Source organism: Urocitellus parryii, chromosome 11, assembly GCF_045843805.1.
Source record: "Urocitellus parryii isolate mUroPar1 chromosome 11, mUroPar1.hap1, whole genome shotgun sequence".
NCBI lineage: Eukaryota > Metazoa > Chordata > Mammalia > Rodentia > Sciuridae > Urocitellus > Urocitellus parryii.
Genome location: NC_135541.1, coordinates 98,251,582 through 98,269,274, shown reverse-complemented (window position 1 = coordinate 98,269,274; position 17,693 = coordinate 98,251,582). Strand labels below are relative to the sequence as shown.

General features: G+C 46.7%; 2 protein-coding genes across 10 annotated transcripts in view; one reads left to right on the top strand and one right to left on the bottom strand.

Moving 5' to 3' along the window:
* LOC144249226 (transport and Golgi organization protein 1 homolog) overlaps positions 1-6,707 on the top strand; it is a 59,891-nt gene extending 53,184 nt beyond the window's left edge. For all 9 annotated transcript variants that reach the window (XM_077791483.1, XM_077791482.1, XM_077791481.1 and 6 more), the window contains 10 exons: positions 325-426; positions 1,287-1,347; positions 1,463-1,498; positions 1,575-1,642; positions 1,762-1,862; positions 2,044-2,181; positions 3,162-3,238; positions 3,364-3,435; positions 4,820-4,970; positions 5,892-6,707. In XM_077791483.1, coding sequence (XP_077647609.1) covers positions 325-426; positions 1,287-1,347; positions 1,463-1,498; positions 1,575-1,642; positions 1,762-1,862; positions 2,044-2,181; positions 3,162-3,238; positions 3,364-3,435; positions 4,820-4,970; positions 5,892-6,133 — 1,048 coding nt within the window. In that variant the 3' untranslated portion in view covers positions 6,134-6,707. The remainder of the gene's footprint in view (positions 1-324; positions 427-1,286; positions 1,348-1,462; positions 1,499-1,574; positions 1,643-1,761; positions 1,863-2,043; positions 2,182-3,161; positions 3,239-3,363; positions 3,436-4,819; positions 4,971-5,891) is intronic.
* Positions 6,708-7,876: 1,169 nt separating this feature from the next.
* Positions 7,877-17,693, bottom strand: part of LOC144249343 (uncharacterized) — a 57,784-nt gene continuing 47,967 nt past the window's right edge. Inside the window, exons 2-4 of the mRNA XM_077791586.1 lie at positions 11,829-11,933; positions 10,134-10,240; positions 7,877-8,386 (exon numbers count right to left, since the gene is read on the bottom strand). Coding sequence (XP_077647712.1) covers positions 7,877-8,386; positions 10,134-10,240; positions 11,829-11,877 — 666 coding nt within the window. The 5' untranslated portion in view covers positions 11,878-11,933. The remainder of the gene's footprint in view (positions 8,387-10,133; positions 10,241-11,828; positions 11,934-17,693) is intronic.

Sequence of the window (17,693 nt, the reverse complement as noted above, 5' to 3'; positions counted from 1 at the left end):
AATTGCATAGCTAAAAGACATATTCTAGAAGATTTTATGTTAGGTTGATCAGTCCTGATCTTCCAAATTGAAGTAAAGTGAGTTTTTATTATCTTACACACAGGAGACTTGCCCTTGGGGCACATGTTGTTTTCACATTTATTTTATTTACTGGTAAGTAGAGAATTAAGAGGAGAAGTTAGAAAATGTAAGTGATTTGCCAGAGTTTGATTTACGAAATTGCAGGTTTGAATTTCTATTTTATGTGCCTAAGCATTTTATAGAATTGTGGGAAGTGATATTCACAAAGAGAAACTTTTGATTTGATAACTGGCTTTATTTTAGGAAACTAAGCCAAGAAGAATATGAGAGACTAGAAAAAGAGCAGCGGCTGTCAGCTGCAGATGAAAAGGTGGTTTCCTCTGTACAGGAAGTTAAAAATTACAAGTGAGTTCAGTTTCTAAAGGAGGGTGTCAATGTCTAATGAACTAGTGTTAGCTTTCTTTTTAATCTTTTTTTACATTATGTAGATAGAAGAAAATAGCATGTAAGTATAAATAACGAGAGGATATGAATAAATTCAATTCACACAGGAGAAAAAAATAAATTTCAACTTAACAAATGAAAAATGTTAACAAAAATTTACTTATACCTAATGGGCAAGACCATAGGGAACTTGGTCAATGCAAACAGTTCTGGGGGGTTTGTATGTTGTAGTAATTCTTTAAGAAATCAGTTTGCTGTGTGATTTATCAAGACCCACAAAAGTGTGGCATTTGATAGACCTTGGAAATCTTCTATGGATATAATTTGAAAAAAAGAAAAAAAGTTTTAAGGAGGAAGATATTTCTAACAGAATTACTTGAGAACACACTGATGAACAGTTAAGGAAATTGTAAGTTATCATTCAGAATCTCTAGCAATTAAATGATAAAGAAGTTATTAGTATTAGGTTCTTATTTTATCTATCTATCTATTTATTTATTTATTTTTGATGCTTTACTACTAAGCTACATCCTTAGACCTTTTTTTTAACTTTGAGACAGGGTCTCAGTTGCATAGGTTCCCACTTAATTGCTGAGACTGACCTCGAACTTATGATCCTCCTGCCTCAGCTTCCCAACCATTGGGATTACTGGCATGTGGCATTGCACCTTGCCTGTAGTATTAGTTTTGATCACACTGGATTCATATAACTATAGAAATGTTTTTCTTATGTATGATAAAGTCTTTAAAAGTATAGCTGATGGAATAAAGGGAAAATGGTCAGAATGTTTCAAATGTTATTCAATTGTTGTAATTCTTAGGCGGAGAATTGAAGAGATGGAAGAAGAATTACAGAAAGCGGAGCGCTCATTTAAAAACCAGGTAGTAATTAATACAGTCCTGTAGTTGCAGAATTCTTTGATATCTAATACAGACAATTATAGGCTATTATAATGAGTCCCTAAAAACATATTTTTTAATATGTTGTCTTTTTCAGATTGCTATGCATGAGAAGAAAGCTCATGATAATTGGGTAAGATTTTTTCCCCCTTTTCTTTATTTTGTGCATAGCCTACCGCAACTGAATTTGAATATTTTCTCTTTAATAGCTCAAAGCTCGTTCTGCAGAAAGAGCTGTAGCTGAAGAGAAAAGGGAAGCTGCTAATTTGAGACAGAAGTATGTGATTTTGATATCTTACTATATGTTTTATAGTGTTTTAAGGTTATGCTAGATATTATCTATGAAGGAATAGATTGCAGTTTCATAATTCAGCCCATTCTTTCTCAATATTCAAGTCTATTGGAAATGACCCAAAAGATGGCAGTGTGGCAAGATGAACCCGTGATTGTAAAACCTATGCCGGGAAGACCAAATTTACAAAATCCTCCTCGGAGAGGTAGGGGGCACTTTGTAAAAGGAGCTATTTTATTTCTTGGTGCAGAATGTATGTAAATTACTTTTTACTTCTGTGTGTAATGGTTATGAAATAATCTGAATGATTTGCTAAAGCGGGAGGTGAGGGTTGGTGTCAGCGAGAAGGCTGCCTTAAAGTAGTAACATGGCATTGTTGTCTTTAGGTCCACTGAGCCATAATGGCTCTTTTGGTCCATCCCCTGTGAGTGGTGGAGAATGTTCCCCTCCACTGACAGCAGAGCCAGCTGAGAGACCTCCTTCTGCTACTCTTAATCAAAAAGCTATGCCTAGAAACGGATTTGGTGAGCATTCACATGTTGCTTTATAGTAAACTACTTCAAGGTTTTGGTTTTTTTTTTCCCTTTTGAATATTCTAATGAAAACATAGAATTTGGGCCTGTACAATATATAGAAGATAATTTCTTACTTTATCTTAGTGAATGTTTTCTGTAAAATCTGTTCTAGAATAGAAAACATTTTTTTTTTTTCCTGGAGGTCCCTGTATTGTTTTTTTCTTTTAAATTTTACACTGTGAAGTGTAAACCTTTATCTTTAAATTAAATCTCTATGGTGTTCCTTTCCCAAATATTATAAAAGTAGCCTTAAACTTTATGTAGCATACATATTTCCAACATGAAATACTGAGTCTTATTTCCAATTCTAAATAGGACTGTAGTCTTGGTAAGATTGGAAGTCAGGTTATACAGACTAAAGAAAAGCCAGCCTACACATACTTCAAGTCTATAGCTTAAAGTTTAGGACCAGTACTTATTAATCTGCTGTTCTATCAACCCAAGGCAGTTCTTTATTTTACTTAAGTCTCTTCATAAATTGTGATTTACATATTGGGCAACCCATTTTTTAAAAAAAAATATTTTTAATTGTAGATGGACATGATATCTTTATTTATTTTTTAAATGTGTGCTGAGAATCAAACCCAGTGCCTCACACATGCTAGGCAAACACTCTACAACTGAGCTATGACCCCAACCCCTGGGAAACCCATTTTTCATGTTGCTTTCTAGTTATTGTTGAATCCTGACCTGACCTGTCCACCAGTGATTTATTTCTTCTGAAAAATACATACAAGGGCTCTGGTCTTTCTTTCCCAAGGGTCAATGGATGGACCTTTACCTCGTACTGGTCTTCTGAGGCATCTGGGAAACCCGTTGCCTCTGGTAAAGGGACCAAGTAACTTCAAAGAATCTGTAATTGTGGATGGATGATTTTTATTCTTTTCATGTTAGAATTAAGTCTGAATCCATTCTTTGATCTCTAACAGACCCAGGATGTGGTCCAGCTCACATGAATAGCAGTTCCAGAAGTTCTTCTCCAGCTAAGGTGACGAATGAGGGTGAGGTAAGTTCTGTAGTTACTGTGAATCATGTGGTCATGCAGGAACATGTAGCTTTCCTACAGTACTTGCTCTTTGCTTTATCCTTCTTTGTGTTCTATTTGTACTATCCCTTTTGTTTCTTAAAAAGCAAACTGTTCCCCAAGAACCTGAGACCCCCTCAGTCTCCACAATTACTTCTTTGACTGAGCATCCAGTTGGAGTAAGTACTTAGAGGTTGAGAACTGAATTGGGTTTTATTCTGTGCATTTCTGGGAAGGATATTCAGAGCATGACACTGATCTTGTTTGCTTTAAACTGCATGCAATATTGAGCTTACTTTTCTCATTAACTTGGGAATGTTGCTTAAGTGTGTACAACTATAATGAACTATAGAATGTGAAAAGTTATCACTCTAACTTTATATGGTGTTTTGTGTTCAACACAAAACACCATATAAAGTAAAAGTAAAGGCAAAGTAAATTCATTATAAATTATATAATTCATCATTTTTATTTTTGTTTGGAAGAATGTTATTTAAGAATTCCTTCATTTGCGCAAACCCTATTTTGAGTGATTTGAATTAGATTGGTATCAGATTTTCTGAAAGTGAAATACTGTTTCAGTGAAACAATGATCATCTGAAATGACCTCTTGAGCCAGTCCCAAGAAATGGTCTCATTTGTTCACATAAGTGTATTCTCTTGTAACTGTGTTGCTATTATATCCGGTAGGTCTTCTGCAGCTCTATAATAAAATAAATTTTTAATTGTTTAGTTTCAAACCCACTACTCATAGGAAATGATAAATCAATATCTCAAATGGTGTACAGTATATAGCACTGTGATGGAAAATACTTCTCAAGTTCCAGTGTATATATATTCCAGGAATATACATCTCTAGAGAAATCTAAGGGCACCTTAGATAAGACCCCAAACCCCTTTGTAGTAGAAGATTTAAAAGAGAGCAAAGACCCATTGTTAGAGGGGAGTAGAGGTGGGAAAAGCATGGCTTGGAGGCAAACCTGGGATTGAGTTCCTTTAATATGCAGTGTGGCCTTCAACAAATTATGATATTCCATTTGCTTTTGTTCCCTCTTATTTAAAATAAGACAGTCTACTTAAAGATCTCAGAGGTTGAATAATATATGAAAGACTGACTGAAGATACTCTGAATAGTAGCTATTATTACATGGGTAGAGAATGGATTTTTCATTTTATTCTGTTCATTCTTAATATGGAAGTAATGAGCTATTGTGATGAAAGGGAAGTGATGGGGAGGGGGGACTCCCTTTGAAATAGATTGTAGTGAATACAGCATGACATACTTGTCAGAAATCACCTCTGTTAATAACCTCTGCCAGTCCTCTTGCCTTTCCCTTTCCTGTGCAGATATAATCAGTAACAAACTGCTCCCTCTTGTGGCATCCTTCCAACTTCTGTAAGCTGTCGGTGGGAATACACAGGAGGGGTGGGTAGTTTTGTTGCACTGATGGTGTTCTCTGGACAGGTGCCTGTTTTGGGTTTTAGCTTTTATCGGTGTTGATACTTTGTCTTAATACATAGGAATTTTAAAACTTTTAACTGCTTTCAAATCTTAAATTGCAGGTTCATATGGCTATGAAAGGGCCCCCTCCTTTCTCAGGGGTACCCTTCATGGGACCCCCGATGGGACGGCCTCCACCACCTCCCATTCGGTATGGACCACCACTTCAGCTCGGTGGGCCTTTTGGGCCTCGGCCAATTCCTCCACCATTTGGTATGATGATCTGAACAGTAGTGATTGACTTATAAATCACATTCATCTTTCATTTCTATTGCTTGCTAAAACAGTTGGTTGCTATCTCAGGTCTTTACAATGAAAGGATAAAGCTGAGTACATTTTAACTTTTCCTCCAGTTTTCTGGAACATATGGGACAGTACATAATCTTATACTGAGATAGGCAATAGCTATCTCTCATAGACAAGGATAAGGGGCTATATACAGAAAAGCCAGAAATATTACTTCTGCAGATGTTTGTTGAAACTCTGTTGATATGCACTGCAATAGATGGAAAGGTGGATGAGACACATGCCGTAACTTAAAATTTTGTCACAGATATGAAAATCCTATAACATAAAGTTTGTAATCGCCCATAATGGAAGCATAAGCAGTAGGTTATAGAATATAGAAAAGTCAAACCCTCCTTATCTTGAGAAAAGTCAGAGGGAAGTGTTAAAGAGGAGGATTTAACAGTGACCTAATAAATATTGCTGATTTAATTAGGTGGCTGTGGAAGGCCTTTTCCAGGAGGGCATGCACCTTGATTCTGATGGCATGTGTAAAGTCCATGCTGAAATACTTCATGAATTTTTAATGGATACAGTAATAAATAGTGGAATTTCCTTTTATCAAAATTTCTTTGATGTAGTAAAGTTCTTATTTCATAATCTATCATCTTGTCATGGTAATATAGTACTTCCAAATATAAATGGAGCTCTTGTGAGATAGAAATAATTCTGCAATTATATAGTAGGGAAAGAAAAAAGACAAGCCTGGAGCTAGGTAGAGCCATGTTTAAATCCTTAATATGTTGCTTCATGGCTGGTTGGTCAAAGGCTATAACTAAACTTGTTCCATCTCAGTTTACCTCATCTGGCAAGTCAGGATGTTCACCAGACTTCCTTTTTATTTTCCAGGTCCTGGTATGCGTCCACCAATAGGCTTCAGAGAATATGCACCATGTGTTCCACCTGGAAAATGGGATTTGCCTTTTGACCCTCGTGATTTTTTTCCAGGACCCGCACCAGCACCATTTAGACCTTTAGGCTCATTTGGCCCAAGAGAGTACTTCATTCCTGGTGCCCCATTACCACTTCCAACTCATGGTCCCCAAGACTATGGGCCACCACCTGCTGCAAAAGATGCCTTCAGGCTTTAAAGATGAACCTCCATATACACCTAATTCTCAGATTAGTGAGGGCTGTTCACAGGCCTTAAAACAGGGCCCATAAAGTTAACCTCTGACACTTAGTCAGAAAATGGACTATAAACTATTCATCAAGTTAAAGGATTATTGGCTTCAAAATATAAAAGTTCATTTTAAATGGTTTATGTTTTTAGAATGAAGCTGCCTTGGTGCAGTATACATTTTGAGCCAAAATATTTTCCCCCTAAATATCCCCCACTTAAGCTAGAGTATCCTTCCAATTTTAAAATGTGCAATAAGGAATACCTTTGTTTTAGTTAATGTAGCATATACAATTGCTAAATGATTTAGAATGTCATAATTATGGACATTTCCTGTGGAAATGCTTTAAGAACATGTATTTCCATTATCCTATTTTTAGTGTATTCCAGTTGATAACAGAGAAATGGTGTTTTATAAGCTTGATTTTTTTTCTCTTTCAATATCTGGTCGCAGAGACTGTTACGCTAAAAATGTTTACTCAAAGATCATAAACTTCATTTTCCTTCTTGCTGAAGTTCTTTGTTGTAATAGTTCATAAAAAATGTTTATTAATATTTCCCAAGTGTCTGTTGATTCATTGGATCGTCATGAGACTTTGTGCCATTGGGGAAGCATGTCAACTCACTCTCAGAATCCACCCCTAGGCCTCAGAAGCAGCAGGGTCAGGCCTGCTTGGGGTTCTCCACTCAGCCCAGCTTTCCAAGACCCCTGTGTCCCTGCCTGCTGGAGCTTGGGGACCAGCGGCTAGGGCCTGTGGGCTGCCCACTGCTGCCCTGCAGCTTGGGAAGTGGTAGCACGCCTCTGCTCTCCTGCTGCCTCCTGCCACAGTCTAGAGAGCTCTCTGAGCCATCCTTACACCTGGGAGCCACTGCCCATCTTGGGGGGAGACTGACCCCATGCAAGATGTAAATAGCAACATTCTCAAATACCTGGGGAGGGCCGAGGGGCCTGGCGGGAGGGGCTGCAGGGTAAGGCCAGGAAGGGACACTGCTGTGAGGCGGGTGCAGGGAAGGGAGGAGGGAGGGTGCTGGGGGACTGGGTAGGGCAGAACTGGTAGGGCCAACACCTGGAGGGCCAGAGCCTGTGTCCCCACTCCCAGCTGAGGGGCAGAGGGTGCTGGGCTTGGGGCGAGGAGGGACCACCACGAACCCAGCTTAGGTGTATTCTGAGGGCGAGGTCGGCACAGAAGCTGCCTGACACAGCCAATGCCCGGGGAATTGGGGGAGGTGAAGACAGGTGCTGACTTCTCTCCCAATCACCAGGCCTGATGGGAGCAAGGCTGCCTTTTGCTGGGTGAGTACTGAGGGGGACCCTGCCTGGGGCTGGGGGCTTCCTGGGATCCTCTGGCCCTCTGTGGAGCCAACTCCCAAGTTCAATGCCTGCCTGCCCAGATGGGTGTTTTTGAGGGGACAAAGATGGCTTAACTAAAGGTCTGGAGACAATGGATGTCCCATGAGATCCACTCTGAAGTGCAAGATTCAGCTGGCTCCAGTGGACTCCTGCTGTTGACCTGCACCCCTGGGAGCAGTCTACCAGCTGCCTACAGTGGTGCCTCTGGGGACAGGTTGCCCGTTCTGGCAGGGACCTCCCACCAGGGAACATGAGAGCCTGTGGTGCCCTGGCTTCCCCCTGTCCCCAGGAGCTGGTGTCTCCTGGGTGCCTGAGTCAACACCCATCTCAATCCTGTCCCACTGTCCTGGCCATGAGGATATTTCATCTCTGGTGGCCACTGCTGTGACTCCTGGACTGTCCTGTTGGCACCAAGCCTACTTCCCAGAAAGCAGTGGGACACCAGGAACAGGACCACGGGGACACCCGGCCCACAACCCATGTGAGATGGAGGCTGAGATGGTGGGGCCTTTCCAGGACCCCCCCACTGCCGGTCTCTCCAGGAACAACCTCCAGCATGCCCAAGGCCGTCCACCCACTTCCACGGCCACGGGGACTGGCCTGCGTGGAACATGCCTGGCTGGAAACCTGCTGTGGGCTCCTGGGGAAAGCATCATGTCCCACTGAGCAGCTGGGACTCCTCGGTGGGCAGTGAGGTGACTGCTGCTGTGTGGAGGGGCAGGGGCCGCAAAAACGGGGGTGGGGGTGATCGCTGAGCGCCATCCTCCTGTCGTAGACACGGATGGAACCGTCACCAAGGCCAGCCACAATGAGCGAGCGGTGGGAGTCGCAGGACAGACTTGTCACGCAGCTGTCGGCGCCCGTGGGGATGTCCTGGCCCAGACAGAGAGGGCTGAGATGGGGCACCGCTACCCCAAGCCCACATGGGCCTCACCTCCCTCCCTGGGGACTGCGGCCTTTGCCTCCACCTGCCAGAGGCCATCGCAGGCTGAGGAGCTCAGATGGGAGGGAAGGGCAGGGGCACATGGGACTCGGTGCAGCCAGATCTGCCTGAACACCTGCCCTGCACCTGCGCACTGGCCAGGGCAGGCCGAGCTCCGGCAGCATCCTGGAGGCACCCAGGGCCACCTGGCTATTGGCCAATTAAACTTCCCAACACCATCTCCCTCTTTCCTGAAGAGAGACAGAGTACACTTTGGCAAGGAGAACTCCTATTAGCTACCCCTGAGGACTCCTGATCAGTCGAGGGAAGAGCGGAAGCGTGGACCCTGCTTCCCCTGGTGGCTGCACACAGCAGGAGGACTGGTGAACGCCAGCAGGGGGAGCTGCAGGCAGCAGATGGGCCTGTGGGGGCAGGGAGGGACGCGTGCTTTCCAACCCCAGTGGGGACGCTGCGGGAAATCTGCACATGTGGACTCTGTGTGAGGGGCAGGCCTTTGCAAGAGCCCCCCCACTTCTCCCTGCACCTTGAGGCAACAAAATACATAGGAAGGCACCAGGACCACAGCTCTGGGCGAAGGCAGCTGAGAGTGGGGGAGGAGGTGGGTGGCCAGGGACACTCTGGCTCTGGAGGCCCTTACACTCCACAGGGAGACGGATCTGAGCATTAGGGTCTCCATGCTTTGCCCTTGAGGAGTGGGCACCTGTCAAGCTCCCCAGCAGGAGCACAACGAAAGTTGCTTGGTGCCATCATGGGATCTCCGAGCACAGTAATTGTGAGAGGAGGTGACCTCAGGCTGCAGCTCTCCCGGGCGTCACCACAGTGCCTAACAGTGGTGAGGTCCAGCCTCATGTCCAGCTCCTGTCACTCCTCCTTCCTGGCTCAGTTCTTTAGCAATGTGGAGCAAGCAGCCTTCTTGCCACCAAGGGGCCAATGTCTCTCCATCGGTAGGGAGGACAGGAGAGGGTGGGGAGGTCTCTGCCCTGTGCCTCTCCAGGGACTCTAGAGAAGGGTGTCCTGGGCTAGAGCCCTCAGGTGCATCCCTGAGGTAGCTGTGGTCTTGCCTCTGCTCCTAAAGCGGTGGGCACAGCTGGATTTTAGCAGGCGGCCTGTATGGCCCTCTCACAGGTGTCTTAGGCAAAACCAGTGCAGATCCCTTTCTTTATTAAAACTAAAAAGAAAAGATGCTTTAAGCGGTGGGGCTGTGGCTTGGTGGCAGAGCGCATGCTCAGCACTTGAGAAGCCCCGGGTTCACTCTCAAAAAAAAAAAAAAAAAAAAAAAAAGCTTTGAAAAGCACACGAATAGTTAATCTTCTAATTTAAAATATTTCACCCCGCTGATTTCTGATACTCCCTAATCTGCCAGATAAGACAATATTTAAAAATGATCAGGATTAGCTTAGACTTAATTATGCTGCAGCGCAGGGTCAGGTGCATGATTAATGTGCAGCCAAGGTGGTGATCAGCTCCCGAGGCTGGGAGTGTGTTCTCGCCAGCAGCAGGCGCCATCTTGCCCATCTGCTTCCCTGGAAGGCTGAGACGGGCACAGACCGAGCTTGCTCTGGAGATCTGGGTCTGGGTTATTTGAGCAAGGGGTCTGTTCTGTGCAGGGGGAGCGAAGAGCCTGGGGGAAGGGGCTGCACAGGGACCAGAGGTGCTTGTGGGGCCCACCATGGTTACCTGCACCTTCGTTTCACGGTCGGTGTCCCAGATCCGGACAATCCGCACATCCCCTGAGCTCATGAGGAGGCCAGTTTCTTGCTCCCAGTCCACCACCATCCCAGCTCCTGGGGAGGCAAGCGGGACACGGGGTCAGTCCCTGGGGCTACTCCAGGCAGCCACTCAGTCAGCGGCTCCAAGGAGCACTGCCACCCCTCCCACCATTGGGCAGGTCCCCACCTCCTCCTGAACCCAGGCTGGGGCTCCCAGGGCAACGAGCTCAGGCTGCTGCGGTGGTGGCAGCCTGCCCTGGAACCCTCCACACTGAGGCATCTGCGAGAGGGAAGAGTACTGGGGCCCAGCCACTTGGGAGGCTGAGGTGGGAGCACCAAGTTCAAGACTGGCCTGGGCAACGCAGAGGAGCCCCGGTTAAAAATAGGAAGGAAAGAAATGAGGGTGTCCTTTTCTGTCTGGAACTGGACAGGGAGTTATACACTCGCATCATAGTTTCTACTTAATACAAAAATATTTTGTGTGTGTGGTGCCGGGCATGGAATCCAGGGCCTTCCACATGCCAGGTGAGTGCCCCACTGCTGACCGACGTCCCCAGCCCCACACGGCTTTAACTGTGTAATTATAAAGGTTTTGAGCATACACGAAGGAACACGGTGGAAATAAACCCTTATAACCCGCCACCCAGATCTGAAAGTCCCCAGCAGTTTGTTTTTTGGGGGGTGGGGCTGGGGGGGCCCAGGGCCTCGTGTGTGTGGCATCTTGAGTTTTCTCACTCATCTTCCCTTTATCTTGAACTTTTAATGTAAGAATTCTTACAAAACACTAAGATGTGAGTCCAGAAGGTTCCCTGGCACATCCCTCCAACACCCTGTAGGCCCTGTGGCCCGAGGACAGGCAGCTGTGACTCCACATTAAAGATGGGCAAGGACAGAGAGCTCTGGAAGGCAGGTCTCCCTGTGAACCTAGATTCTGCAGCTGACGACCCAGAAACACACTGGCTATGGGAGGAGTGAGGTTCTACTTGCTTATAATTTGTCTCAATAGCAAGGTCCAGAGAGAAGGGGCTCATTTTGATGTTCTCTGCAGGAGAGAAGGGCAGGGACAGAACTGAGAGAACCAGGAGAGGCCCCACACAGACAGGGGCTGGGAAGAGGACTCGGATGGGGCTGTGGAAATCACAGGCAGGAGGAGGAGCAGCCAGTGGTGGGCCACAGTAACCTCACCTGGTGTCACCAGGGTCAGAGGGCTGTGCTCACAGGTGGCCATTCCAAGATGCACAGAGGGCTCTGGAAACTCAGGCCTGGAAAGGCTGACCTGGTGGTCCTCCCAAACTGCTGGATGGTGCAAAGCCACGCCCAGAGCTGCTTTGGTGGCTGCCGATCTCACCAGCCTGGGCAGCCCACCACACTGGTCCTCAAGAACATGTGACATTTGCTGCTCAGGGCCAGTTAACCACAGTGTGTTTCCAAGCCACATTCAGCTTCACACCAGGACAGGTGTGACCAGAGCTCAGGGCCATACCCAAGACTCAAAGGCACTCAGAACCCTGGGCCTGTAAGCCTCATGGCTATCAGGAGAGGCCACCTACTAATGAACTGGGGACTCTGATGTGAATGGGTGGCTGGTAGGGAGCTGGTCCAGAGGCCTTGGAACAGTGACCCCTGCAGCTCTGGACTTCCTCCCCAAAGAGCCCAGACCCACCTCGTGTGGTGGGCAGCATGTCTGAGAGCCCCTGCCATGCAGTCACCATCTCTGGGTTCTTCTCCAAGTCAGCAAAGTTCTTCCACACCCTGATGGCGCCATCATCTGAGAAGGAGAGAGGGGGACATGATCCTCTGCCCTGTGCTGGCCTCGCCTGCACCCCACATGGGGGTCAGATCCCTGTCCTGGACATCATGCTCCACCATGCCCAACAGTGGGCCCTGCACAGGGCAGCCAGGCGCTCTGGACACCTGTCCCCATGCTCTCGCAGTGTGGGACTCCGTGCTCACTTCCTGTCGGGCAACTGGGGAAGCTGGCAGCAGGGCAATGGGACCTGTGGTCTCTGGGCATCTGGAAGCCACAGAGCTTCTCTGGAGCCGGCTTGGGATCCCTGCAGGGGAGCTCTGTGGCCTCCAGCTTGTCCCCGGGGTGGGAAGGAGGACTTGGTGGAAGCTGGGAGATGGGTCGGGCCTCACCTTCTCTGTTCTTCCCCTTGAGTACTTCAGTTGCTCATCTTGTTCAGACCCATTCTCTCCAAAACCTTTAGGCCTGCACCTTGTCCCCACCTGCCTCGGTGCTCTGCGCACACACCAGCCTGAAGTTGGAAGGGAGGGTGGCCCAAGGGGCTCTCACACAGACACAGAAGGCCCTCTGCCTTGCAGGTGCCCTCAGCATCCTCCAGCAGACAGGCAGGGGGTCAGCTGTGTGTGGTGAGCCTCCCTCCCCAGGACCCACTCTTTGGCCTCAGTACTGAAGGTTGGCCTCCTCCACCTGTGTGCCTGGCTCTCAAGGCCACCTTGCAGTGAGTGCCCTGCTCTGTGACTCCCCACAGGGGTCCACTCTTAAGGAGCCCTCCAGCCTTCTTGCCTTTGGTGATAAGAGATGCTCATGTCTGAATTGTGCAGCCCCTCGGCTGGGCCTTGCTGGGCCCTGCCCACGGTGCCGACGCCTACAGGGAAGGACTGGCTTTGGACATGGGCTTCCTTCTACCAGGCTGAGATGGCTCTTCTTGGAGGAGCAGCTGCTAAGGGACATTTCCTCATGGTCAGGTCAGTCACAGGGAACCCATAAACACTTCAAAAGAGATGTCACTGACAAGCAGCAGCCTCGGGAGCTCAGATGCTCAGGTCCGGGACCAGGACAAGACAGGGCGGAGCAGCCCAGGGCGGGTGAGCCTAGATGCCTGTCTCCTCCCTCCGCTACTGACACCTTCCTACCCACACAGCTTGACCTTGGCTTCTCGTTAGCAAGAAGGCATCACGGAGTCAAATTTTTCTTTTCTTTTTTTTTTTTAGTTGTAGATGGACACAATACTTTCATTTTACTTATTTATGTATTTTTTGTGGTGCTGGGGATCAAACCCAGTGCCTCAGACGTGCTAGGTAAGCATTCTACCACTGAGCTCTAACGCTAGCCCCCATGGAGTCAAATTTAAAGTGCCAAATGAAATGACAGCCAGGGGACTGGGGTTGTGGCTCAGCAGTGGAGTGTTTGCCTAGCACGTGTGAGGCCCTGGGTTGATCCCCAGCAGCACATAACAATAATAAATAAAATAAAGGCATGTGTCCAACTATACCTATAAAATAAATATTAAAAAAAAAAAAAGAAATGGCACCAGCCTAGGGTGACTAGCTTGGAGAACTACTGCTCTACAGTAAGAGTAGGATGATGAAGTTTCAGGCCAAAATAAAAACCAAGAAAATCTCCAGTGTGAGATCCACGGCCACCGCTACCTGATGGGCACCCTTCCAGAGAAGCCTAACTTGCAAAGGAAGGGGGCATGCAGCCCTGGGCCATCATAGCCAGGCAGTGAGCTGCCGCCCACTGCGTCTCCCAGGAAGGCCAGGGGGCAGAGGCTGGTGGTGGGATGTATAGGTTTCTGCATGAACTTCTTAGGTTCCTCTGTGGGTTGCTGGGGTGTGCTCCTAACTTTATGAGAAGCAGCCAAATGTCCCCCAAGTGCCTACATGCCGCAAACTGCCTGGCCCCGGGCCGGCTGAGTCCCGCTCCTGCTGCGGAGCACTGCCTGCGGCACCCCTGCTGAGCGATCCCCTGCTGAGCTGTCAGTGCACGCGGGCTTGCAATCTTGCAACCCGGTTGGGCACAAAAACACAAGCCAGTCAAACTGAGACAAAGTTTTATTTAGAGAGAGGCCGTGTGCGTCCCCTAACAGGTGGGTCCGCCACGTGTGTGTTTTACCTGAGCCGGGCGGTTTCCCCTTCCCCCGGAACACCCTCCTACCATCCTTTCCCAACCAATGGGAACTCTCCCATTACAAGAGTGACATGAGTAACCTGAGTCCTGAAAATGGGCCCAGCTAGACAGCATGAGTCCAATTACCATATGAATGTGAATTGCTGGCTGGCAGTCAATAAAATCCAAAGGTGCCTGTATCAATATTTTTGCTGTGGCTCCTAACACCTACACACCCGTGTTAGCCAAGAAGGGGCACGCCAGTGGCTTCCCATCCCTGGCTAGTCCAATCTTGCCTTGAGTGCAGGTCGGTTCTGCGGTGGTCCTCCGTGTGATCATCTGCCACTTGTGTGTCTCACCTGGGCAAGGACCATGCAAGTCTTTCGCCACCATTCTTTAACTGGGCTGCATTTTCCCAGTTGTGGGATTCTGAGAGTTCTTATGCATACCACATGCAAGTCTGTGTCAGACGTATGCTTGGCAGTTTTCAGTCATTGCCTGTCTTTCCTTTTCTCAATGGTATGTTTCAAAGCTAGTGTTTGATTTTGATGCAGTTCAATGTGCCACTAGATCGTGTGGCTTATGCCTCCTGTATCTTAATGCAAAGTCAGGAAGGTTCTCTTGTTCCTTCTAGAGGTTCTAAGGTCAGGAGTCTTGCAGTTGGGGTGTTCACTTTGTGTAGCTGGTGTGCAGGGGTGAAGTGTTGAGCGAAGCCCTTTCTTGGGACATAGCACTGCTTGCTGAAAACTTCATTGAACGGCACTGTTTTCACACATTCCTTGAGAGTCAACTGAACATGTCTGTGCAGATCTACTTCTGGGCACCCAGCAACAAAATGGGACAAGTAACTTCCACTCACAATTTAGACGGCTATCCAGAGAATCATGCTGAGTGGGAACAGAGCCAGTCCCATATGTATGATATGATTCCATTTATAAGACACTCTTGATATGACAAAGCTATAGCAACAGAGGACTTCTAGTGATTTGGGGGGCTGGGAGCGGCATCTGTCAGAGGGCAAGGAGGGATCTGTGTTGGTAGAACATTCTGCATGGATGCCAAAATCTGAGCTGTGATGCTACAGCAGAGTTTTTCAAGATATCAGCACTAGAGGAAACGGGGTAAAGGTATATGGGGTCTCCATCATTTTGCATACTGTAAAATCTGCAATCATCTTAAACAGTTCATTTAAAACAGAAGAGTACTCAGTCTTGCCTAACTGAAAACCTACCCTTAAATCCTTAGCTCCAGGTATCTGAGAGCCTGGATGAAATACGGACCACAACACATGGATTAACTATTACTTACAATGTTGTACTCAAGTTCATTTTTTTAAAAGTCCACTAAATTCATGTTTCTCTTTGCCCCACCCTAGGAATGGGCCCATCTGCCTTCAGAAGCTGACTGAAGCCCAGCTGGACCTAGGGATAATTGACACCTAAGGAGCTCTCGATGACGTCACCCACCACCTGCATTCACCTAGTCGTGCAGATGTTCCTGTTTGCAATGGACCATGCGCTACACAGATGGCCATGAGGAATGCAGCCAACACCACAGGAGTTTACCTTCCAGAATAACAGGGAACAGTGTCATTAGCTACTCTGCTCCAGAGACAAATTTCTCCTTCTTTGTCTCTTCCATCTAAAGACTAGCCTATTATTTTGCTTAATAATATTATCCAAATTTATGAAGACTAAGAAAACTACTTTAACCACTTTTGCAATACAAATACATTTTATAGGTACTTCAAGGATGTTCTCACAAAAGCAACTCTACCAGCATTTAGTATGTATACAGCAAAGCTCAGGAAAGTTCAGTTTCTACCCATATTTACCATACAATTCTAAAGAAGTAAGTCTTTTCATCTCCCCACTTACCTTCCACTCACCCTTGGTGACTACACCTACATCACGTGTCACAGGTCAGTTGGAAACTTCAAGCAGTGATATATGTGTCAGTATTTGCTCTTTTGTCTTTTACCCTTTAGTTTTCCCATTCTCTGTATTTTAGAAAGAGATGTCAATCCAAAAGAAAAAGGTAACTGGGTGCCTGCCCAGAGAGGACCTAACACAGCACACCTAAACTGTCCCCAGGAAAAGACTGCATGCAGAGTGGACCCTCGGCTGGGGGCTGGGTGCTGGCAGCCTGGACTTCTGGGAGCTCCGACCACCTGGTGATAAGAGTGGCTCACTGGGCCTCAACCATCTGTACAAATAATATGATCATGCCTTCTGGGAGCCTAGTGTTTTGGTATCTGCCAGATAGAGAGTGCCCCCAAGACCAACATCCAACAGAAACACTGGGGACTAATTCTCTAAAGAACCACTTGGTTGGCAACACGTCATATATGCTGCCCTAACTTGTTCCAGAGGAATTAAGCCTGTCTGGTGGAACTCCCTAGGAGAGGGCACTTGGAACTTTGTGCCTGGCATCCTACAGACCTCAGCCCACACCCCTGTTCCCTTGACTTGTTTGCTTCCGTGTTCTTTCACTGCAGTACACCTCAGCCATGAGTACCCATGGTGAGTCTAGCGCAGCCTCTGCTGAATCATCAAAGCAGGGGGAGCCTGAGGGATTCAACACAGCTCCACGTCTGCACAGCCAGATGGTAACCAACTTTCTCCCTTTTTAACCCAGGGGATGCACCAGCCACCACCAATTACAGGCTGCCTGACAGACAGCACTGGGTCAAAAACATACCTTTCCACCAGTCCCAACACTCAGTGCCTGTTAGTACTTGATTACAGGCTGAGCCTTCCACTAGAGCTGATGCTCTCAGGCTAACAACTATCTATGCCGAATGCTCCTCGTCCTGAGCTCTAGCTCTTTTGCCATCCCTTATAGATTCTAAGAAAAATTAGATTTTAAATTATTTTCAATTTTACTCAAGAAAGTTCATAGGTCATATTGTGTAAATAAAAGTGAAATTATTCTTGTTGAATGAAGTATTTTCATCACAAAAACAGCGTGATGAGGGAGGCAGACCACAAATCCAACCTCCACAGTGGTTCCTACTTTTCACTGCACATCAGGGAAACCCATACAAGTGGGGAAAGGAGCAGGTGCAAAGCATAAGCCTGGCATAGTCGCTGGATGGACAACCCAAGAAACAACCACAACATTTTCAAGTTAAAAAAAAAAAAAAAGTAAACTTCCCTTTGCTTTGGTAAACCTGTGACATGGGCCAGATCTCTGTTGTACTCCATAACTCTCAGGCCAACCTCTGAGTTCATGTAAATTACATAACAGAATCAGCACCATTAGGATTAAAATAGCATGGGGCTTTCCTCCAAAATGCTTCCTCACTCAGCCAGAGATCCCAAATACAGACACCATAACACCATCCTAAAGGATAAAATAATAAAAGGAAACAGTTACACAACTTTAGAAATTTTAAAATGTCAGATGGACATCCTTCTCATCACAACAGAGAATTGCTCAAATGGCCCTAGCATCAGCCATGACCTCATGCATACATAACGTGCTCACCCACGCCCACAATCCTGGATAAATAGCTACTAAGACATCTGAAACAACAAGAAGTTGGAGCTCTATGATGCCTGCCTGAAGAACCAGGGGAAATGGAGCCTCAGGGCACCTGCCAACTTCTGAGGCACCTCTGAAGAGCAGAGAAGGAAAACTCAAGAACAGAATACTATAATAGATTTAACT